At 40.9% G+C, this 24,926-nt stretch overlaps 1 protein-coding gene across 1 annotated transcript in view; it reads left to right on the top strand.

Moving 5' to 3' along the window:
• Nucleotides 1-18,613, top strand: part of ADAMTS3 (ADAM metallopeptidase with thrombospondin type 1 motif 3) — a gene marked incomplete at its 5' end in the record, with an annotated part of 126,990 nt that extends 108,377 nt beyond the window's left edge. The window contains 9 exons of the mRNA XM_026847909.1: nt 1,096-1,229; nt 1,771-1,894; nt 5,699-5,779; nt 7,073-7,236; nt 7,838-8,003; nt 8,724-8,856; nt 9,120-9,327; nt 9,972-10,089; nt 15,798-18,613. Of these exons, the coding sequence (XP_026703710.1) occupies nt 1,096-1,229; nt 1,771-1,894; nt 5,699-5,779; nt 7,073-7,236; nt 7,838-8,003; nt 8,724-8,856; nt 9,120-9,327; nt 9,972-10,089; nt 15,798-16,375 (1,706 nt within the window). The remainder of the gene's footprint in view (nt 1-1,095; nt 1,230-1,770; nt 1,895-5,698; nt 5,780-7,072; nt 7,237-7,837; nt 8,004-8,723; nt 8,857-9,119; nt 9,328-9,971; nt 10,090-15,797) is intronic.
• Between the last annotated feature and the right edge of the window lie 6,313 nt (nt 18,614-24,926).

The raw sequence follows: 24,926 nt of genomic DNA, 5'->3' as shown, positions 1-24,926 counted from the left end.
GTGTGTCTTGTTCACCAGCCATGCAGCAACCAGAAGTAATCGGTGTGTAGGCAAGACTAAAAAGCAGGGAAAAAAGATGGCCCCAGAAGGAAAGAAACGATGCCATGCGAGACAGTTGCTGTTTCCCCAATCCTAGGCCAAGTAGCTTCCCCAGACTTTCATCCTCTTCTTGGTGAGATGTATCAAGAGGCTTGAGGCTCTCAGCTCCTGCTGGAATAGTTGGTGGGTGCTCGTAGCATTTAATGCACTGCACTGTCAGGCTCTGGCTCTCTACTGTTGGGGCAAAGTGTGGAAGGCTGCTGGTTGCATTGTGAAAAACTCTTCCTGCCTTCTCTCCCGTACAGCTGCTCGTTTGCCCAAGTGCAAAGGGTCCATGTTTGATCACAGCTGCTGAAAGTATTAACAGTGTTTTTCTAACAGCACTGCTTGAGAAGTCCTTCTTCGTATTTTCCCACTCTTATAGATCCATCTGCCTTGGTCTGATTCTGTCAGTCTTCACTACTAATTAATCTAACCCAGTAATTATCTTCAGTGACAAGGACAGCCTCAAGCCCAAAGACAGATTCCTATTTTTACTGAAAGATGTTGCAGAGCTGCTGACGTTTCTTCCTCAGGTATTCCCTGAGATACCCTTTACACAGCTGGCTAAGGAGTTACAGACATTAACCAGGAGATATGTGCTTGTCTGGTATTTTCAAAAAAGGATGAAGAATGTTAGACATCCAAATTCTCAGTGCCTTTCACCTGGCTTTGGCACCATCTTCTTAGGGACTTATTTTTCTGCTGTCATTTTTCTGCATCCCTATGATTTTGTAAACTCAGCCCTGTTCCCAGTAGGATTGGAACAAAAGCTGCTGTCAGAATAGTCAAGAAACCAGTCCTAGGAGCCTCTTTAGAAGGAATGATTTCTGTGAGAATATCACAAAGTGATAGACACATAATTCACAGAAAAGCATATTAGTTGCTTTTCTTCCCCCACAGCTGTCTGTTAAAGGTCCTTTCTATTGTATTCTCTTTACTCCTTTAGTGGGATATTTTTCTGAAGCACATCTGGATTGCTGTTCATGTGTGCAGTTACTTCTCTTTCCTACACAGCTAATAAGAGATGTCACCTGTACTGCCAATCCAAAGAAACTGGAGACGTTGCTTATATGAAGCAGCTGGCGCACGATGGGACTCGCTGTTCCTATAAAGATCCCTACAGCATTTGTGTTCGTGGAGAATGTGTGGTGAGTGACAGCTTCCCAAGGCCACCCTTGAGTTTGAGCTGTGCTGTGTTACAGAGCAACTCTGGTTAGACTCAATCAGAATGACTCAGTCAAAGGTGCAGAGACAGGCTTTGCAGATGTTTCTGAATTAAATATTTGCAGCATCATATTCCTCATAATTCCTTGAGTTTTAAGTTAAATCAGAGCAACAGCACAGACCTGTTCCACGGAAACCCTCTTCATTTCTTAGTTTCCTTTGCCTTTTTTGCACTTAGTTTCATGACTGAAAAGAATTGTGTCCATTTCTCTCTCTTGCACACTCTTCTTAATCTTGAAGTACAGTGAGTATTAAGCAAGAATCACTTCCTGTTTTTCACATGAAAACCATTATCCAGCACCAGATTTGCAAGTAATTTGTGTTTAAATAAAACAGGTCAGTGTTGGGTGCTAATTTCCTCCGTGCATTAATTTTGCAATGGCATCCCACCATAACTAAAACTGACAACCAATGACAGAGCCTTCTCTTTTTTTTTTTTTTGTTCTTTTGCTCTTCCTTCTGCAGAAAGTGGGTTGTGACAAGGAAATTGGCTCCAATAAGGTTGAAGATAAGTGTGGTGTCTGTGGCGGGGATAACTCTCATTGCCGAACTGTGAAGGGAACCTTTACCCGCACTCCCAAAAAGCTTGGTAGGAATAGCATTTTCGTGCATCTGGGTATAGTCTCTGTTGTCTCTGGTGTTTCTGTCATATTTACTGCTTTTGCAGACCAGGCAGAAATCCAACCTACTCAAAGGTAGCAAAACACAGGTTGTAAACTGATGTGCAAAACCAGTTTAATCTCTGATAAAGAGATGGCATCTTGAAAAGTATACTATTTCTGTCCTTTGAAGGGCCTATTAGAAGAAAGCTTGATCAGTCAAGTATATCAAGAAATACTCACCGTGAAGAGCGTGTTTAGTTCTTGGTAAATGCTGAAGCCCAGCCAGGGAATGTTTGTGATACATGGAGATACACTGAGTTCTGCTAAATAAAAACAAACTGTTCTTCTCACAGTGAAATGTGGAAGAAATTGAGATAGTTTGCCTGACACCAAGTGTAGCATACCTTTATCTGTAGGAGTACTAAAGGAAACATTTTTTTTTTCTCCCATTAAAGATTAAGCTTTTCACAAGTTTTTCCTCTCAAACTCCTTAAAACTCAAGAGTTCTAAGTGGAAGTCTGAATTTCTGTGCATATGAAATGAGCATATGGATCCTCATGTCAAAATATTCTTTATGATGCTTTCTCACAAATTATAGCCCTTTAGTCAAATAAACAAATTAAAAATAAATTCAGCTGAATTCTGAACCAAATACAGAAATGTTTTGGCAGGAATCCTCATTTCTCATACCTCTTATGTGGTGTGACTGAGATCCAGTGGAACATATGATTGCATTCTGCTCATTCAGAACTAAGAATGACCAGGTTAAAATTTTCAGACTACAGTCTGGGGTATTTGGCAACACATTCCATATCAATCATAATTCAAGATCTCATTTGACTTTTTCGGAAATTTCTATTTCATCGGTTATTTGTTAAGCCAAGGCAATATTATCCTGTACATTTTGCTCTGACTAGTTTGTATGTTAAGGTTTTCCTCTATTGCTTTCTTTTTCAGTCTGGGGAAGCTACTCAGGGAAGTATATCTCCTGTATGACTGAGAGCAGTTATTCCAGGAATATCTGTCTGATAGAACTAGGTGTTTTAAGACAAAACAGAGAAAGGCTAAGGGACAGATAATGTGGATATCTGCATTAACAGTTTAGAGGCTGGTAATTGCTGCCATGAAGCAATCTTTACTGCAACAATCTTTACTGCAGCATTAGTATTTAAATTTGGACTGAGCAGACAAACTAAACTTGGACAAAGATAAGTTCATGCGTGACTGGAAATAAAATACATTAAATATTTTCCTGAAAATACTTACTCATTATTACAAACCAATCAGGAAGAGTTTAGTGATTGTGGTTATCAAATTACAGTAGAGAGCCTTTCTGAAAGGGATGGTTCCCTGGAGTCTGATGGATTGGACATGGATTAATGCAAGAATCATTCAAACTTTAGGAGTAATGGATTTAAGAGTGTAACTTGAGCCTTATAGATAAGCCTGTGTATTTCTGGAGCTGGCAACTACTGCAAAAAAAAAAAAAAAAAAAGTAATCAGCAGAAATAAGTGCTCGGCCTTCTAAGAGCATTTATGATTTTGTCACTAAGAAAATGATTGGAATTTTGGGGGCTGAGAGGATATTCATGTCAAACTTTGGATCCAGTCCAATAAGCACTTTCTCTAATGAGTCTGGTTCCTGTTGTCTGTACCAGTGGTTTGCAGCTTGTAGCTCGCAGCCCACGTACTGTCTAAACTTGTGGTTTGGCTTACTCCCTGGGAGATTAACAGGGAAAACAAGAGGCCAGCAGAGGCTAAAATATGCTACTGGCTCCACCACGTTGTGGCTCAGCATCTCTGCATATGGGCCACTGAGAGCCAGTGCCTGTCTGACAGGGTGTTGGCATGCGATTGGGTGTTTGCACAGTATTTTTGGTGTCTGGGAAGCATGACAGTGCAAAGTGGCAGACAGTCCTAGGAGATAGGTCAGGGAAGACTGCTGCTAATCAGCCACTTATCTGCAAACTTTCATGAAAGTGATAGAAGTGTTTATGAAATGTTTATTGTTTTACTGTGAGTTTGGCAATCTAGTCATTAAAAAGACTAATTGACCTCTTCCAACAGGAAAACATTTAAGCAAGAGGTGCCAAAAAGAATTCGAGTTTCTGGAAAATGATATCTGCAAGTATCCAACTTAAAATCACCTACCTGAATTATCACTGGTCTGACTTTCATTGACTACTAACACTTGCTAGATGTGTCTAGTTCTGCTTTAAATGCATTTGAACACATAACATAATTCATACTTTACACTTGTAAAGACCATCTGGCTGACAAACGTAGTCAATGAAATAACAAGACTTGGCTCCCATAGCACTAATTACAGACGCTCTATTTAAGGGAAGACAAGAGGAGCATTTACATTGCCCAAAGGAGCTCGCAATATTTCCCTTTCTGAAACAAAGGAGTCTAAAAATACACTGGGTAAGTGTCAAGTGCTTGTAGAAAGAGAGGCATCCATGGCAACTCGAGAGTTCTTGCTGCAGTTCTGATCTCCAATCAGACATCGAGAGATAGCACCAAATCAGGCAAAAGCTTTATGTTTCATATGCTCAAGAGATGATCAATGAAAAGATTGGCAAATGCTGTTTGCACAGTCACTCATCAGCCAAGACTATGATTTTACATATTCCTAGCTCTTCTTTTTATTCACTTAGATTTTCCAGGGAGCCGTAGTACGTCAGGTGCATGACAAACTACCAAAGTATTTGTTAATCCCAAAGTCCCTTGGACAAAACAGAATTACTTAAATGTTACATCTTGTGTTTGCAATGCACAAATAAAAAAACTCCTGTTGCATTTGCACTACTTCTATAGCAGGGCTGGATTACTTGGGAAGACCGCATAGCAGAGGACGAAACAGAGAGAAACTCAGCTCTTTAAAAAGGGATCTACAGAGATCTATCAGAATTAAATCTGCAGTTGTTAAAGAGAAAATAATAGAAATAGGAAAATACCATGCACTAAGCATGCTTATGAGGCTTTTGATTGAAACTGGATATAGAAGTACCTGTTGACAGGTCCCTAGGGGGGATTTTAGTCTTCTTGATGACAGTATTTACTTAATGTTACACTAATTACCTGTGGTTTGAGCTGATAAATAATTGAAATTTAAAGTAAGAATCATTTTATTTGGGAAGAAGTTTTTCCTTTTAGCTGTAGAGAGTTGAATTCAGCCCTTTCACTTAAGCAGTAGCAATTTAATTGATGCATTTTACATTCAAGTTGTAATAGTTTGGGTTAACTTCCATACAGACAAGCCTTTTCTGATGTGTAGAGACAATACAGGCTGTACTACGTCCACCTTCCTGTAGTCTTTGATGTCTTGGAAGTAAGTAGACACACTTAAGTCATTAACATCCAACATGACAATAAGTAAACTCGAATCTAACAGTCAGGCTGATGAGTGATTTGGAAAAAATAATGAGAAAGACTTGTGTTTCGCACAGTCCACCCACCCCCACCCCCCCCAGTATGCTGAGGAACATAGGAAACATATTTTTGCCTGAGTTGTTAATTGGTATGGCCTATAGCAGTGTAGCTAGACAGGTGACAAATAGATTTGTAACTGGTTTCTTTTCTCTCCCTGAAAGAGAGAAAACACAAGGCAGTCCTGTCAAATATGTTACAAAACTATTTGCTCCGTTTCTTTCTGGCACTGCTTCGCAGTTGATGATGGATGCCCTCTTCTGCAAGTAGAAGCTGGGTCATGTAGTGTGCTCCTAACCATGGCTATTACTTTTTCTTTCCATCTCTGCTTTCTCCATTGACTACTACACATGCCAAAGGGTACCTTAAGATGTTTGATATCCCTCCTGGTGCTCGACATGTGTTTATCCAAGAAGACGAGGCTTCTCCTCACTTTCTTGGTAAGTGTTTCTCTCCTCACATTTGGCTTTGAGAATGAGAAGCACGGGGCAGTCATGCAAAAGAACCTGAGAAATGAGATAACCAAATTAAAGTGGTTTGGGTAAATATGTGCATTCAAAATTGCATGTTAAGGACAAAGTCCTAGAGTATAATCTCAGCAAGCAAACATTTACTTCTCATTTGAAGTCTTCAGAATATTAAACTGATCCAAATTTGCATGTTTACTAACAAAAGGCTGTCATCGCTCACATTTAAATGAGCACTGCCAGGGTAAAAACTGTGTATTCTATTATGTGAACAGATTTGGTATCTTTAATTATTCTTATTTGCTGCAGATTGTAAGCAACAGCTATTTTAATGGAAAGAAGATTGAGCAACTTGTGATATATTTGCAGTCCATTTCATTTCAGATTTTTCTCATGTAGAACAGTTCATACTGTTGTAAATCAGTTTGTATCTTACTGCTTACTATTTTCTAACATTTAGGGATTTTTAGCTCCCGGGAGGAGGGGTGAGGTCTTCCATGGGTTTTAACAGCCTTGTAATCAGCTCCTCATGTGCTAGGGCAGTGTCTGAGTTGTAAACCCTTCAGGCAGAGTTGGATTAGTTACTAAAAAGAAATAGGAATGAAAAAGAAGAAGGAAAAAAAAAAAAAAAGATGAAATTGTTTCAACTGTGTTAATGTCAGAGGGGGAAACTTGACTTTTGAGGGCCAAGAGCTTCATTTTGGACCAAGTATAGCCTGTTGGTAACTTTCAGAGAAGCATAGCTTTGCTTTGGCAGCAAGTGGCTTCATGAAGCTAGGTACTGCAGAGCTCCTGCATTTGGATTACTGTAATCACAGGAACTTGTAAGATTTCTGCATGTTTTTTATCATGTTTTATAGTGCACTGGAAAACGTTGGACAAAAGAAAAAAAATGAGAGTCTATCTTTCAGATTTCTAATGTATTGGCTTCTAATTGGAGCATAGTAATGATAATCCCCACACTATGTGACTTTTAAGGTGAGGTGCAGGAACCCAAAACCAAGTGGTTTCTCTGGGGTTCAAATGCTTCAGCTCTTTGCTTACTGACTTTAGTATCTAGTACATACATATGTGTACAAAAGAAACTAAAATGCGATGAAAAAGTTGTCATTTTCATAATCTGAGGGAAATATAGCGCTTACTAGTATGTTGGCTTTTCTTGCAAAAGGCCTTCTACAATATCTCCTTGTCAAGTTTGACATAAGCTGCCATGATTGTTGGTGATATGATGGGAGGCACGACTGGCACTGTTTTCAATCCTTTTAGCAATTAAGAACCAGGCTACAGGACACTATATTCTGAATGGGAAAGGGGAGGAGGCCAGATCCCGATCTTTCATCGACCTGGGCGTGGAGTGGGAGTACAACATAGAGGATGACATAGAAACTCTGCACACTGCCGGGCCCTTGCACGATGCAGTGGTGGTGCTGGTAGGTTGCATGTCAAGCCGTGGGAATATGATGAGTTTGTCTTTCATTAAAAGTGCATGGCCAGCACGGAGCTTGTTCTGACATAAAACATCATCGTGTAACTCCTCTCTGAAAGACACGTGCAGATGAGACTGATGATAGCCTGAAGCCCTTTTCTCATCAGCTGTAACCGGCTATTGGAAACTGCTGCCTGTTCATGAAGTGGTAATATGTCAGTCAGAAGCCCAGTATTGCATTGGCAGACATCAGTGGGACACTTTCAATGGACCAAAAAGGGGTATTGCATGTGAAACCATGTCTGAAACCAGCCCTACTCTTTAACCAAGTAAATGATGTGGTCACACCATCCTTTCATCCTAGATGATGGTGTCCTACCTGGCCAGCTTAGAATGCTAGCCTAGAAATGTATCTCATTTTAAATGGCTCTGTGTTGATCTTACTGTTGTTAGTTCTGTCAAGACAAAAACCATTTTTTTTCCCCAGTGAGTTAGCTAGCAGTTTACGTGTTTGCCCTAAGAACCAGGTCTTGGTTTCTTTACTTTGCAAAGGAATAAATAATAGCTCTGGTTTTGTACTACTGTTTACATTTGATTATTAATAGATCATTCCTCGGGAGAATGACACAAGATCTAGCCTGACTTACAAATACATCATTCACGAGGATTCAGTACCAACTATCAACAGCAACAACGTCCTACAGGAAGAAATAGATACTTTTGAGTGGGCTTTAAAGAGTTGGTCGCATTGCTCCAAACCCTGTGGTGGAGGTAAACAGACCTTCTAGTAATGAATGACAAATTACCAAAATTGGAAAAGTAAAAGGTGGGGGAAGTGAATGCTTTAGAAATTTTGGCCTTCCTTTTTTTAAAAGCAGTTTGTTATTTCGGGTGACCAAGCTTAAAATATCTGAAGTGCTTGATTATTCAGAAGTGTTGCACTTTCAGCCTAGAAAGAAAAAGTCCTTTTTAGGTGCTAAATTCAGTACCCAAAGCCACTTTGGAAGTACAGACTCAGCCATTGATGCTACTGAGCGTTCACTTTACTTACAGTATGTATGTTACTCTCATGCAAAGAATGGGGAAAGCAGATGTCAAAATGACTTTTACATACAGCAGTCAAGCAGGTGATGTGTTCTGGTAGCAAAAACACTAAAATGAGACTTGGGTTCATTCCCAGGTTAGCCAGTGACTTGCTGCTTGATGTTAAGGAGGTAATTTCTCCCCTCTCTGTGCCATGATTTGTGTGTAATGCAGAGGTTAGACTAAGGAGTCATAACTGTCCCTTCTGGCCTTAAAAACCTGTCGCAGTGTCACATTATAAATAGCATCCATAGAGCACTGTGCAGCAATCTCATGGCTGACAACAAATTCTGAGCATCTTTAAATACTTTGTAAATATTTGTCGTGTAAAACCATTTAACAGGCCATGAAACTTAGATGTAAACCAAAAATTCTAACAAGGATCTTTTTTTCTGAAATATTTTCCAGGGTTTCAGTACACCAAATACGGGTGCCGCAGGAAAAGTGATAACAAAATGGTTCACCGCAGCTTCTGTGAAGCTGGCAAAAAGCCAAAGCCCATTCGTAGAATGTGCAATCTTCAAGAATGCACACAGCCTCTGTAAGTATGTCTCATAAAGAGATATAAATGATTGCTCCTTGTGGTAGGTGCGGCAGTTAACCCGAGCCAAATTTGGTAGCGTGCTGACAGCTTTCCAGACTGGAGTTCCTGTGTTATGGATGTTTTTTTCTACCTGTGTAAGAATGGTTACTGATCTTACTGAGCAGTTGCATCACAAAAAATACTGTATACTAAGGGCTGCCTGACCTGGCAGCAGTATGGATTATACTTGTGATGGTATCGTACTTCTTTTTACTTCCCAGCTGGGCAGCAGATGAGTGGGAATACTGCACAAAAACCTGTGGGAATTCGGGCTACCAGATCCGCACTGTGCGTTGCATTCAGCCCCTTCACGACGGTGCAAACCGCTCTGTCCACTTCAAGTACTGCAGCGGAGATCGTCCCGAGAGCCGCAGGCCCTGCAACCGCCTGCCGTGCCCCGCGCAGTGGAAGGCTGCTCCCTGGTCCGAGGTAGGCAAGAGCCCGTCTTGAGCGAGGAACTTGCCTTTGCTAACATTTCATGCCTCCCAAGTCAGATCTGCACCTGGGCTGAAAGCTTCCGGCTGTGCTGGACAGTTTTCCAAAACAAAGGAAAACAAAATATCAGATACACAACCCTGCAAAACCAATGTTGAAATTGTGCTTGTTTTCCTCCAAGTTTCCAACTTCTCGTTTCCCTGCTTCTGAGGATAGCAGATCATTTTTTACCAACCTGTACTGTTGTGGAATCACAGATTTTCTGGAAGTGACAATACTATTTTAAGTACTGTTATAGGAAGAAACAGCTGAACCCTACAGCTAACTCAGTGAATAGTTTTCTCTGCCCTTTGTATTCTCTTTGTCAAGATCAGGTATTGGTTACAGGAAGAATAAATAGCAAAATTCATAATATGCTCTAATGAATATCAACATTACAGAAAGCAAGAATCAAAGGAAAAACTCTCCTCTGCATATTTCTCCATGACATCAGTCTTCACTAGAGTCTCCTTTCAAAGCAAATTGTTGGAATGTATAGCCTGACCCAAGAGCCAACCTTGGGCTATTTTAGACACATTAATTTTTGCACACTGCTGTGAAAGCTTAATGTCCTGAATTGTCTTGTGTCTGTTTCATAGTGCTCTGTGACCTGTGGGGAGGGAACGGAGACCCGGCAGATCATGTGCCGTGCTGGTGACCGGTGCGATGGAGAAAAGCCAGAAACAGTGAGGGTTTGTAAACTCGCTCCCTGTAACGGTAAGAGAACATCTTAAAATGGCTTCAGTTGATGAGGGTAGCAATTCATGTCTCAGCACAGCCTGTCTAGATAGCACAGTGCTGGGTAGAGATGTTGAATGCAGATTTCATCCTTGAGCGAACTCTGCTGAAAAATAAAGGACTTACATTTAGGTCTAAATAAAGGATAAACTTTCTGTGAAGTTTCTGTGTTAATGTGTAGGAGTTTCTAAGACAAGGCAGAGCCTGTGCTTACTAACACGTAGTATGTACACCAAGCTTGTACCGTGCCATATTTTAAAGATATTACACTGCCAGGTGACAAGCAGACAACACTGTTCATCTTCTGCATACTAGAAAATACACCCTTCCTTGAAGATTCACCTGCTTTTTTCCAGCTAAAGGCACCCTGTTATTTAGTCCAGCACATTATTGATATTGTAGCTCCAGGTGCTTAGTGCTTCTCGCATACCAGGGTATCTCTTGTAAACACACTGAAATAGAGGGTTTAAACGTGTTAGTCTAAGTTGCATTTGGAAAAATTTGTCCTGGAGGTGAAGGTCAATCCAAAGTAAACCCTGCTCAATCTCTAAATCCCAGGTTAAGTTTTACAAGCCTGCCAATTGAGGAAATGAAAAAAGTACATATATACAAATGGGATAACAGAGCATTAATGAGGTTCCTGGGAATTTCATTACATTGTTCTCATAGAGTTTTTTGAACAGATTTTTAAGCTTTTTATGACAGGCCTTCCTTCCTTTGGGCTCATGACTCTCTGAGATTTGGGGTTTATTTGTTTTTTAAATCCCTCTTGGTAGTCCTAACTCTCCAGTCAATAGCTGGTAGAAATAAATAGAGTAAGACTTCTTAGAAGGTGCAGTGTCTTTTCCCACAGAGTGAATCTAACTGCTTCCCACAAGTCTGGTAAAAGCATCTGCTTTTGCTCTTACTTGTCTTCTGCCAGGGAAAGAAGTCAAAGCAGAAGACAATTCTGTGAGTCATGAAGTTACAAAACACTGTACCCACTAGGTGGGAGCAGATCGCTATCTGTGACTCTATAAACAAGTACAAGATTTCAAATCCTGTTTTTCACTGGTGATAAAAATATTACCAAAACTGAAAGAAGGGCTCCATCTTTGCAAAACTATTCAAATAGTTTTGATCTTGTGCTTTAAGCATCTGCTTAAAGAATCTGTACTTTAAGCATCAGTTGGGATTTTCTTGAAAAGTCAATGTTAAATTTCTATCTTTCCAAATTCAGCAGCACACATTTTTTCTCCGTGTGAGAGTACTATGTCTCTCTTACCATATGTAATACTCAGAGCCAAGTGCCTGTATAACCTAGGTTCCACTTATGTGGAATATAAGCAATAAATGGCCTTGTACAGGCCCTTTACAACTACTGGTTAATACTCTATGTTTGGGATTTTTAGTATGCACCCCATCTCGCATGCCCTAGTGAATGGAGGATTTCTGTGGTCCCACATAGGGGGTGCCAAACAAGGTTCTGAGACCCTTTGTATGATTCCTAAAGAGAGGGGACACCACAACACATCACAACAACTATCAAAAAAAAAGTGAACTAATAGCCACTGATATCTGTATATATAGAGATATATAGATATATCTGTATATCTATATATCTGTCTTGCCTTGATGCAACAAACCTCTAGCATGACCTGAGCTTTATGAAAACACTTTTCTGATGTGGTTTCTACTGCGTTCTACATTTTGGGGAAGTGCAGCTAAAATAGCAATAGTATTCTGTAATATTTATGTAGATAAACTGTATGCATGGGCATGCATGGCATTCCTTTACTTTTAAATCTGTACAGCCTCGTTTACTATTTTGATTTTCAAGGCTTTAGACACAGCAAAACATTAATCTGTATCAGGTGGTTTTGACAAATGATTTACTACCTACATGCAAGATTGCTGAGAGTTTAATCTTAGTGGAGCTGTCATGAACGTTTGCTGCAGTTGTGATTTCTTCTGTGCTATGTGGCATATTAGCATTTCTCTTGCATTTCATGAAAAAACATGTCTGCATGTAGGAGAAGAGCCACCAGCTCTTTCACCACGTGCCTCAGTGGAACTAAGTCTCATAGTGTGGAAAAATGAGAACACCTCCCATAGATATTTCACTAAAACTTTATACGTTTCAGTGATTAGAAAGAAACAGGAGCCAAGATTTTATCCTGCTGGTCCCTAGCAATAATCTGAGCAGGAGTCATGCTTCTGTGCCTGTGCCAGATTAGAATGGATTTTGTGGTACTTAGACAAATAGATGAGTTCCATGTAAGAACCTGTATAGAACAGATGCTAGAAAAGTCTTTATAGGAGCTATCCCTGCTTTGCAACACAAGATACAGAATGAAGAAGAAAGCACACGTTGTTTTAAGTTTTAGTTCCTAAATACCAACTTACAGTGGGATTTCTCAAGGTACTTAGAGTTACAGTGATGCCTTCTGTAAGAGCTGTGTCAATTCTAAAATCTAATGGGAAGATTTTTTAGTTGATTTAAAACATATTCTAGTAGCTTCAGCTTTTAAAGATTCCCTAGGAAGCCGATACATTCTTGTGTCTTCTACTCTTAGTTACCATGAAGCAAGTAACAAATTGTGAGGAGAATTTTTACCATGAACATCAGCAGAAGGATACAAGCACTTGCATACTGAATAGGAAATGGTTGACTAAGTTGTGCAGAATTAATCTTTAAAAATTTTTTAAAGGAATTATGTGAGTATACAGCTCCAAGACTGTACTTAACCAACCTACTAAATGTAGGTAGGTACAAAAACCAAATCTTTGCACTATCCCTTGAGTCAAAAAATTTAAACCATCACAAACCTCTATCACAAAAATCAGCCATGAGAGAAAAGTACCAATTGCATTGTCACTGTGGGAAGACAAAAATAATTGTTTGGTACTTTCTTTTTTGTTTTGTCACTTTAGGTGATACTCTCTGCTTTGATTTATATACTGACATAAATCACAGTCATCTTGCTAATAACTGCCATAATTTTCCAAATCAGGTGCTTTCATTTACACAGAAGCATAAAGATTGTTCTATATATGATGCAAACATTGGTGTTTCAGTATTAGTTTTTCTAATTTAGATGAATTATAAATATAGCCCTTAAATTTCCCATGCTAAATTCCTGCTGAAAATAGCCTTACATTGCCTTCATGGAGTACGTATATTCCCATGCAAAGCTGCAGATTTAATGCTAAGTTTGTCAAGAACCAACAAACATCTATCCAGGGAAGCACATTGGGATTAGGAGAAAGGAAAATTTTTATATTACATGCCGCAGTCATATAATTTGCTATTTATAAACAACATCCCACAACCCCGCTGATGTACGTGTGTGTAATTTTACTCAGTTCTGAGGAATTAAGTTGATTTACATTGATCGAGAGGTTGGGCTACAGTTAATGTTTTAAAATAGGAAAACTTGGTTGCCTAACATACTGTTGACGTGGTGAGGCAGCATCTGTACACAGGTGAAAAAACATCAGAGTACAGAAAGCTAATTTAATTGCAGAGCCTAATGAGTGGTGTTACATACCGTCTGTTACTCACTAAAATGTTGAATATATAATTGCTAACTATGAATGGAGGACTAGACATGGAACAGATCTTCTCAATAGCTGGTGTTAACTTTTGACTTTTCACATTATAATTTTGCATACTTCTATTTTAAGTAAAATGCATCAATACTATTTCAAGCCAGCTGTGATATCTTAGGAAAATTCTGCTAAGGGCACCTTTTTGTTGGTCTCTCCCCAGAGTGTTTGCTTAGTTACTGGATGAATTGAGCTACTCATTTGTCCTCATTGCTCGTTTTGTGTCCTGTGAAGTGTTATGTGTTTGTAGGTTCCTGGTCTGATTCTAGGGTGCTGCCAGGGCCTTAGCACCTGATTTAGGAGGCTGAGGGGAGACACAGACACCACGTGTTTCTCAAAAGTTGACCTTAAAATACCAAGATGCTCTTCTGAATTGTGTGGACCCTGCTGCAAGGCTGGATGAGGTGACCTTCTGAAGGCACCTTTCCTGCATTATTCTGTTGGGTGTTCATGCTGCCAAGGCACATGATATGCCAAACTACACAGATAAGTAATGGTAATAATGAGCAGTATAAGTAATGGTATAAATGAGCAGTAGGATGCGTTAGACACAGTGAGGAGAATAAAAAGGAAGTATTAAATCTCCTCATTTTAAAATCTATTAATAGTGGAGCTCATTTCAAATGCCCAGAGCCAACCTCCCATATTCTTCTGTGCCTTGACACAGCTTTACTGAGATGCTAACTAAGAATTAAATAATATTAAATAACCTTATAGCAGCCTTCCAGTACTTAAAGGGGGCCTACAGGAAAGATGGAGAGGGACTCCTGATCACAGGGTGTAGGGATAGGATGAGGGGTAATGGTTTTAAACTGAAAGAGGGAAGATTTAGATTAGACAGAGGGAAGAAATTCTTTATAGTGAGGGTGTCAAGACACTGGCATAGGTTGCCCTGAGAGGTCATGGCTGCCCCCTCCCTGGCAGTGTTCCAGGCCAGGTTGGACGGGGCTTTGAGGAACCTGGTCTAGTGGAAGGTGTCCCTGCCCATGGCAGGGGGGTTGGAACTAGATGATCTTCAAGATCCCTTCCAACCTAAACCATTCTGATTCTATGAATTTGCATTTTTCTGTGAAATGAGAGTGAAGTTTTAAGTTAAAGTCACATTCCCATACAGAAAACCAAACTACCCAGGGAACTTGTGCCTTGATATAGCCAGTACAACGAACTACAAGATTAAGAACAGAAATTCTCAACAGTGCGACCTACTCATGAGTGTTACAGTCTCTCAGTGTTTGCCCCAGTCCTGGTAACTGTAAAATTTCAGACTTTGAGCTCATGTGACAGTCTGAAGGAGCCCGAGCACTGATGTGCTCTTAGCTCAGTATCAAAGCCTTATTTTTCTTCTTGCATTACTGCTTTCCTCTCTACCAATGTTGTCCAACATGACCACTGCATCTTTACTTGTGGAACGTCCATAAATGCTCAAAGAAACATAGACATTTTGGGGATCTGTAATAAATCTTTGACCTCTTTAAGATCTTTTCCCTGACTGAAGGGGATGCCACACACTTAACTTCAAGGCATCTTATGTCTGACCTATCTGTTAAAAGCTTTGCGTCAGTTCTCCAGGTCACTGAAGAACTCAGACTTCATCCAAACAAAATTTTATCCAACTATAACATTTTGTTTTAAGACATCATATAAAAGGCATCTTTGAGAGATATTGCTTGGACTTTAATTTCTTTAAGGGAAGATTTCATTGTTTTTAATGCTGTTGATGAATAATGTCCTCAGGCTAGAAGTGAAGGTGATTTTGAGTGGGTAGAACTACATCTGGCCTGGTATGTGGGAGCTCTACTGGATTAGCACTGGGAATTGTGTCCACTAATATAACATGCCTTTCCACAGCTCTTCACTTCTGATGTGCACAGATGCTGACATTTTCAAAGTGACTGCTGATTTCATCGGTTCTGAACTAGGGTTATTTTTTAGGGTGGTGGTGAGTTCTGTCAAGGGATGCATCACCTTAAGTTGTCTATTCAGAGTAGCCCATCTGCCCCAAACACGGGCAAAATTTCATCAGTGCCCATCTAAACGCAGTCCGGGCATTTCAGTGCTCTTCACTGGGTTGACAATCAACATTTATGTTTGTTTTGCAGATGAGCCCTGTATGGGAGACAAATCTATCTTCTGTCAAATGGAAGTGCTTGCACGTTACTGTTCCATCCCTGGCTACAACAAGCTGTGCTGTGAGTCCTGCAGCAAGCGCAGCAGCACCGTCCCACCACCGTTCCTCACCGAAGCTGCTGAAACCAAAGAGGAGGTGATGTTGGATCAGAGTGATCTGCCCAGGGCTTTGATGGTGCCAACACCTGTAGTGCCCCACTATGCACAGGTCCTGCCTGGCAGAAGTTCTCTGGGCAGGCTTCCTTTTGCTGAAGAGGACACAGGTACACATGTCTCCCCATCCAACAACAAGCCCCAAGGTGCTGAAGTTCCACAATGGAGAGGTCCTCAGGCAAGGAAGACTTCTAGGCTGTTTGCTTTTCTACACCAGTCACCTGCCAACAGCAGCAGCCTCAGTCCTCGTAATGCCCTTGCATTGGCAGGAGCCGTTCCTATGGTGCCAGCTAACACCACCACAGCGGGTGCTCCTTCTCCATTGAGAACCTCAAGGAAGAGCGAGAAGCATGTTGAGAAGAGATGGCCTTTGAGGTCCTCCACTGTGGAAAGATGAACCTGAATGCCTTGTGGAGGATAGCCATTGAAAGAGGTTTTGTTTGGCACTTCGGGTTTAATTTCCTTACTTCGGGACACTATGGTGCATGCTGCTTTCCGCAAGCAGGACACTGCAGGTCATCAACTCATTTTCCTTGTAAATACAAAGAACGAGAAGTGCTGGTTCACTTTCTAAGTTACTCCCGTCCTCCTCCCACACTGCGTTACCTGGCTAGCTTGAACGCATTGGAGGAAAGCACCAAAGAATATTCCTAACAGTGAGCAGAAGTTGCTGAGGGCATCAGTCAAGCTGTAGTACAGAAAAGTGGCCCTGATCTCAGCACTCACCTCATTATTTTTGGTTTTAAACACTCACATGTAGAAAATGCCCCACTACAAGAGGTACCAAACGTTTACACTATACAAAATACTTTTGCAGTGGAACAACTGAATCCATAAGACTTGTTTTGCTAATTTATCTATATAAACATATTGTATAAGCAAATTTGTCGCTGTTGTGTAAATACTGTATATTGCAGAAAATCAGTATTATTTTTAAGAGTTTTGTGCTGTCAGACAATTGTTTACCTATGTTGCATTCTGGACAATTGCTAGGTGCCTGCCATTGAACACTGCCTTATTTACATTCCAAGAGTTGATTTTTAAAGCAGCATTATCATAAAAGGAGGAGTTCCATTTTCATTCGAATTACATCTGCTGACACTAGGAAAGGGATTTTTTTTTTTGAGTATCAACGATGTGATGTGTTCTTTTGAAATAGGCAAAAAAAAAAACATAAACCAAAAGGTACGAGTCTACTTAGAGCCACCCGCCCATTAAAAGTAGGTTTAGAAACTTTAGTGTAATTCCAGGCACAGGTTGGAAAAATTACATTATGTGCCTGTGAAATGAACACCGTTGCCTGCGGCCTGCACTGAGCAGGCACTGCTGGAGTTTTGGGGTAGCAGTGCCATCCCTCAAGTCTCCTTTTGTGAAGAGGTCAGGCCAGGTTAGGAAACCATGTATATACTGTAAGTACTGTAATATTCACAAGTTCAAAATGAGTTCTGTTTTCCAGGTGATCTGTTATTTCTGAAGCTGAAAAAGCATCACAGAGGTAGAATAGGTGCTAAGAAGAAATAGCTGTGGCAAGACTTAAAATAGATTTTTTTTTCCTACTGGAAGCATTGATTTAAAGGTGAGAGAGATATTTATTTTTCAGCATGGTTCACCTCAAAATCTCCACGACCACAATGCATCTGACTGCAATAATGTACTAGTAATTTATGTCAATAACCATCTTGTTCACAGTCCACGCAATCGCACTCTCTCCTGTGTGTTGCTGTAAAGTACTTGTATATAGGATTGAGAACTAAAGATATTTATTAAAAGTTGATTTCTTGATAGTATTTTATGTACTAAATATTTACACTAAGGGCAGTTGACTATTCTTTTTGCCAAGATAAAATAGACAGATGTAATTAGATACCTGTACATGCTATGTCATATGGATAGAATGGAAATTTAAGCTAACTAAACTACTGTAGAGAAATTGATGATCTTATTCTTTAAAAAAAAAGAAAGTCTTATGACACTTTTTTATTAAAGGCATCTTTAATTTCTAAATAGGTTAGTAAAGTTTCACGTGCAATTTTTGCTTCCCTGTAAAAAGTTCTTGTGATTGACCCATTTAAAAGAACAGTGAATATGTACCTCTAAAATGCTATAAAGTAGATTAGAACCCCAAAGATTCAGTTCTAGAAACATCTATGGCAATTCTGCAGAATCACTAGGAAGAAATAAGGATGAAAATTGTTGTCAGAAGTAAATGTAAAATGTAAAGTAAATGAGAATGTAGGCAGGTTAATCCTGTTCGAGGAAGTCTAGGATCACGCTATGCAAGACTCATCCTGCATCATGATGTCTATAATCTCACCCACTAAAGTATTGACTCGACGCCTCTAAAGAATTGCTGCTACCTTTCTGCAAGGCTTTTGAAGGTCCAAGAAATTAGTATTAAACAGATTGTACAGACAATCCCTGAGCCTCAAACAGACAAATAGGGTGTGTTTGTTTCTTATAAAATTCCCCAAAAGTCAAATTCTCTTTCCTCTCTCTTTTACGTATGTGGGTGTAGATAATCCTTGTAACTTTTTGATTTCTTTTCTACCAAGCTAATTTCTCTTCCTATAAAGTGTCCACTACTGATACTGTTTGTTGTATTGGGGAGCACGTAACAATAAAATCTTTAACATAACAAGTCTTTCTCTGGTTTGATTCACATGAGAGGGTCTGTTTTTTTCAGTTGTAAGTTCTGTCTTTTGCAAAATGAAGGGCCATATACATCCCTTTACGTGACCTTTACTGTCTTGGAAAAAAGTCCATTTGAATTAGATATTTGGCTTGATTTTTAAAAACAGAGGTACTGCTTTTTACCATTGGAGAGTGCAGGTTGCAGAGAAGTTGTGGAAAAGGAAGGAGTGCATTTCCAGTGATCCATAGATATCCTGGGACATGTGTGAGTATCCAGGTAGCAGCTCTAACCCTCTTGTCAAGAACATGTCACATTTTGGGCTTTGCTTTTTGAGAAAGGGTATCAAAGGGTTTCTGTGCCAGTTGAAGAGGAGGCAGCTGCTCTCCTCTTCTTTACCTAGAAATGTTTTCTGAGTTGATGAGAAGATTTCAGGTCTGAACCAGACACTAAAAAAAAACCCAAAACAAAACACTTCACCCACATTGTTTTAGTACAGGTGCATGTTTTTAAAATAGTCTGGCCTTCTGGTCCATCTAACTTCACTAAGTTTTGCGACCATCCACTCTAAAATGCATCCTTTGAATTAATTGCCATGTTTCTCATTGACAAGGACAGCCTTGCATCTGTAGCTGGTATTTACCCCAACATCACAACTTCCCTGTGGTCACAAGATGGTGTGACACGGGGGCAAACAGGGATACGTGATGGGCACATGTACTTGCGGGCAGGCACACAGACCCGTTGAGTCACTCTAAGGCTTGAAGAAGGAAAGCCAGCTTGTGTCACAGTGGCCCATGCTCCAGTTTCCCTGCCTGAGGTAGGTCCTTCTGGTATATTGCTCCAGAAAGCTAATGTCAATTTTTCTGCAGTTCTGGTTGCCTGTTTTCAGGAATGGTGGATCCAGACTGGAACTTCTAGAGAAATGCTGATGTAGTAAGAAAACAGGGGGGTCTTCATCTCAGAGGTGTAGTCTAGAGAAACTTCAGGCATTTAACTGAGTCTAGAGAAACTTCTAACCCAGCAGAAGAGAGGTTGAGAGGGAGGTCTAATTGCTGTGTATACACAGGTCGCAAGTATGAAGAAGGCAGGAAACGAATGCCAGTGTTTATGACCCAGCAAGTAGAGAGCAAGGAGTGACCTATAGGGAAGAAATTCTTTCCTGCGAGGGGGGTGAGGCTCTGGCACAGGTTGCCCTGGGAAGCTGTGGCTGCCCCCTCCCTGGAAGGGTTCCAGGCCAGGTTGGACGGGGTTTTGAGCAACCTGGGCTGGTGGAAGGTGTCCCTGCCCATGGCAGGGGGTTGGAACTAGGTGATCTTTAAGGTTCCTTCCAACCCAAACCATTCTATGACCATTCTATGGCTTAAGTCATGCATGTCCCTCCAGTAAGGATTTCAGGGTTGGAAGCCCAGCTTGATGGCCTGCAGCCTGACTGAGGAAAGATTTTCTCACAGCTCTGCTGAGGCTGAGAGGCCACTGAGAGGTAAAGTCACCTCTGGTACCTCCTGGGGACAGGAGGGCCTTCTGCTGTGCCTCACAGTGCTGTTGGTGAACAAAGTGTTCACAGACTTGCAAGAGCAGCACAGCTTTGTCCAGGCAACAGCCTTTGCCTCAGCTACAGATACCTGTGGTGAGGCGTAGCTGCTGCTGTGGTGGTTTGCACCAGAATTTGCTGTAGTATTTTGGTATTTGGTCTATAATTATTGAAGTTTAATGCTAAATGATGTCATCAAAAATGCTAAATGACTTTTTTTTTAAAAAAAAAAGCAAAGCAAAACAGAACATTCATACTAAAAGGCCCAATTTCCAACCCACTGCACTGACAAGAGAAGTTTGTATTACTCAGTTTGGCTTCAGGTCTCAGCTAAACCTCTTTTTTGCTGCATTCTGCTAAGAATTACATTCTCAAAATATGTTCTTGACAATTTTAAGCAGAGCAAGTAAATCTGATTCTCAAAGTATGTTCTTGACAGTTTTAAGCTGAGCAAGTAAATCTGAAGTAAGTGTCTAGTTGAATTAAAATTCCTGTAGAGAGCACTAATACTAACATTTCATAAGGAAGAGTCTCTAAAGAATTTCATGATAAGCACCATTTGAGAGTGCTAAAAAGCACTATTAAAGTTCACTATGCAAGCTGTTAGGGTAAATGGCTTGCAATTGGCAGTAACAACAGTTGTAAATTGCACTGGTTTTCCACTTAGGGAATGGCTCACAGAATCGACAGTACCTGGGTGGTACTCTCTATTTTAAGGGAAAACTGCAACTGTTCTTGCAACTTCAACATGTGGCCAGATGACAGCTTGTTAAAGTACAGTTTCTGCAAGACCAGCAGGTAGTTTTTCATGTGACAAAATTCAGGTGTTAAATCTTTAAAAATGTATTAGACAGAGGTATCTTTGAAACGACAAATTGAGCCTGTCATCATTTAGATTGTAATGGAGGCAGAGATTCCAGCAGCTTTAATCAGTATTTTAGGAAGATGCCAACCATCTATATTCAAAATGGAAGAAGTCCTCTTCCTTACCAGCAGGATGGCACCGGGTGGGAGAGCAATCTTGTGCTTTTAGAACTGTGAAATCGGAGGTATGTGAAAGATCCTGTGCAGAAAGACAATGCTTTAGAAGGATCAATCAGCAAAATCACATTTTCATTCAGACAAATAAATCACCATCTGCCAACCCACAGAAATATCTGCTCTTATTTATTTATTGTGTTTCAGGCTCTGAGCATTAGGTCTTTGCTGGATTGATTTAGTTTTAGAACCAGGTGACTACTGACATGGAAGAGAATTCCCTGTCCCTATTCATGGAGCATGTTCTTTTCTTTTGCATAGATGAAAATGATTTCCAAGTTGCTCTGAGAGAGATTTCTCTCCTTTTAGTTATGACAATTTGTCACACTAGATAACATTTTCTAAAAAAAACCCAAAAGGGTGGGGAGGGGGGACTTGCACTTTTTTTTTTTAATGCTATTTTTTTCAGCCCACACAGATACTGTGCATTTCATTAAGAGACACATGGATTACTTCATCCCTGGGGAGTGCTTCTCAGGATCTTGCAAGGACTGTTTCTTTTGGAGTCAAGCCGAAAAACACACACCAGGGATGCTCACAGCACTTGGAGTTCAGCACAGTTTCAAAAGGATTTGGCTGGCCCCACACTGAGCAAGCTTCAAATGTGGTGGAATGGATGACTAGAGGAGTCACATATGCTGCAGACCCCAACTCCTGGGACAGCAGTGGGGGTGCAACACCTGCAAGACTACCAAAGGAGATGCAAAGCCTTGTTTTGTCCCTTGGTATGAACTTTACAAGGTTTTGTGGAATTTCTTTGGAGTACAATGCACAGTATTTTTGCCTGTTACTGTTACCCTTGTTTCACGTTGTAAGGAAGGTGCAAATCCCCTTTGAAATTTGACAGGTAATCAATCCAAATGTACATACATGTACAAGAACAGGGGTTTACTCTGTAGGGAAGAGTCATAGCTACTCCTTTCCCTCCTTTTAGGATGACTGCTTTGCATTGAACATTATGATTGCATGGGTATTCATGAAATCAAAATTATAATAGTACATTTAAATAAATAAATTTAATGTGCTTCATGGTACGCAGGTCCTGGACCCAAACACCAAGACTTCTACACTATGATCACCCTCAAAAGGGTGCAAGAAGATCTCTTAGATTCTAGTACCAATCCCAAATTATTTAACCATCTCTGCAAAACCTAACGCAAGTAATACACAGACTTTCCTATGCTCAAACCATTGCCCCCGCTGCTGTAAGGGATGAGGGACCGTGCCGCTTTCCATGCCAGAGCCACTCTATGAGACAAGACTCTTCACACAGAAACTCAAACACGTTTTACTGACAGCATTAAAGAAAAAAATCAAAAACCTAAAATAGCAACTCAAAGTTGTCCTCCATTTATTTCCTAGGAAAAACTAGTACACGGGGACAGGCACGCTGGAACAGACTGACCACGTGGTCCAGCATTTTTTGGGCAGTAGTCAATAAGGGACACTTAAAGACTGAATGAGCGAGGGACACATAGGATGGCCGTCTATTCCCTGATAGCTTTCTCCCTCTATGTGTGGTGTATTCACAACTCGTTATGAAATTCTGGTTAGAATTACCAGATCTGAAAGTGCAGGACCGGAATCTCTTTCCCCAGTGGTTTTACATCAGCGCACGTGGCTCAAGTTATTTCAGTCCCACCTGAGGAGGTTTATGCTTCTGAAGAAAAACAATTGCTTTCAACATGTCTTTCTCTGGCAACTAGTTATATTTAACACACTTCCAGGTTCCCATGCCTTGGGAAAGAGGTACTGTAAATCACTGACAACAGCATAGGAAATCTGTTTAAAACTGAAGAGTGCTTTCTGAGCCTAAGTAAATGCATTTTTAAAGTCCTGAGTGGCTGGCTTACTCTCCTGCACCATTTGCTGTGGACTAGAATCACTCAGATGTTTCCGAAGTGTCCTGATGCACTTAACATGGAGAATGAGCCATTAGTGAAGAAGGGCTAAAAGCAAAGTTATTCAAAGTAAAATCCCTTATGAGAAACACACAGGCAGCTCACCCAGACCTCTGCAGTCAAACGCAAATGCAAATCTTTCTCTCACCTGGAATAAGAAATAAGCATGGAAGGCCAAAAGCATCTTCTCAGGAGCCTCAGCCTTTGTTCTTTAGATTCTGCAAAAATAACAGTGTACAGCTATGTCTGTCTTGATCTCTTTCTGTAACCTTCCTCCAACTCAGCACTTGGAAGTTTCCTCCTGAATATGAGTCTGACACCAATGTGGCAGCTGTTATTGATTTGGGGAGACCTGGAAGGATGTAAAGGTGTGAAAAACATGTCCTTTCAGGATCCTGAATACAGAATGAGGGTGAAGACTGGCTTTCCTGCTACCTCATTCCCTCTCTGCACTTTGACACTTCCTTCTGATTAGCAACTAGATCCTAGCTGCATGTTTGCCAGGAAGCGGTGGGCAGTGGCGATGGGGGTTAGACACAGACTCGTGCACAGGGGTGGGACAGCCTGACACCAGACTAGCAGGACTGGCAACCCCTTGCCTGGAGGTGCTCACATCCTCTATGCCTTGGGCTGCTGCCATGCTCCAAAGAGCACCTACATGCATCCATACCCTCGTACTGCCCCACACAGCAGCTGGCAAGCTGGATGCGGAAGATCATAGAATCACAGAACACCAGATTGGAAAGGACCTCAAAGATCAACTGGTCCAACCTTTCTGGCAAAAGCACGGTCTAAACAAGATGGCCCAGCACCCTGTGCAGCTGAGTCTTATCAGTGTTCAATGTTGGGGAATCCACCACTTCCCTGGGGAGATTATTCCAATAGTTAATTGTTCCCGTCGTAAAGAATTTTCCTCTTGTGTCTAGTCAGAATCTCCCCAGGAGTAACTTGTACCCTTTACACCTCATCTTTACCATGTGACTCTTTGTAAAAAGGGAGTCTCCATTTAATTTGTAGCCACCCTTTAAATGGAGCATGATGATAATATCTCCCCTAAGCCTTCTCTTCTCAGTTCGCTCGGCCTTTCCTCACACAGCAGGCTGCCCAGTCCCTTGATCATCTTTGTGGCCCTTCTCTGAACCCTCTCTAGCCTGTCCATGGCTTTTTTGTACAGAAAGAATTTGTACAGTACGTGCTTTAGAATACAAAAAGTATTCCTTCCTCTCCAAGGCACTCACAAAGCAGGCCAGCCCATCACTGCTATCCCTCCAAATTCCTATTTAATCTCTCCCCACCATGTACTTCATCATGTGGAACAGAACAAAGAGGTGCCAGGTCATATTTTCCTGACCTGTCTACTCTGATGGGAGTACCACAGACTGAGTATCTGCTGACAGTCCAAAGGGAGCCATGCCTGCCCCTTTCCTGGAAACAGGAGTTCATAGTGGGTGAGAAATTTGATGTGGCATTGACAAAGCTGGAAAGCAGAAGAGGGAAGGAGGGGGATGAAGGATGTGCTTCTCCTTCATACCAGTTCTGTGACCTCGAGAGAAGCAATCAAGAGCTCTCCCACCACACAGTAACACATTTGAACTTCATCTTGAAAGAGTAGAGAAAAATCTGTTGTTCTGAGGTGCGTCAACTTGCTGAAATGGTGTAAAAGAACCAGGCTGGTAACCAAGTAATGGATTCCCATCAATTCAGAGAGGATTTCTGTGTGATACAGATTAGTACGTTCCCCTCTTCACAATAAAGTTACTCCTATCTTGAGTGCAACAAGATGTCCTGGAGCAGCAGGGGTCAGGGCATTGTAGGACACAACCTCTGTAGTCCAGGATTACTCTGT

Source organism: Athene cunicularia (genome assembly GCF_003259725.1).
Source record: "Athene cunicularia isolate RWA chromosome 4 unlocalized genomic scaffold, athCun1 chr4_part2, whole genome shotgun sequence".
Taxonomy (NCBI): Eukaryota; Metazoa; Chordata; class Aves; order Strigiformes; family Strigidae; genus Athene; species Athene cunicularia.
The sequence above is the reverse complement of the archived record's forward strand: the minus strand, read 5'-3'. Positions and strand labels throughout refer to the sequence as shown.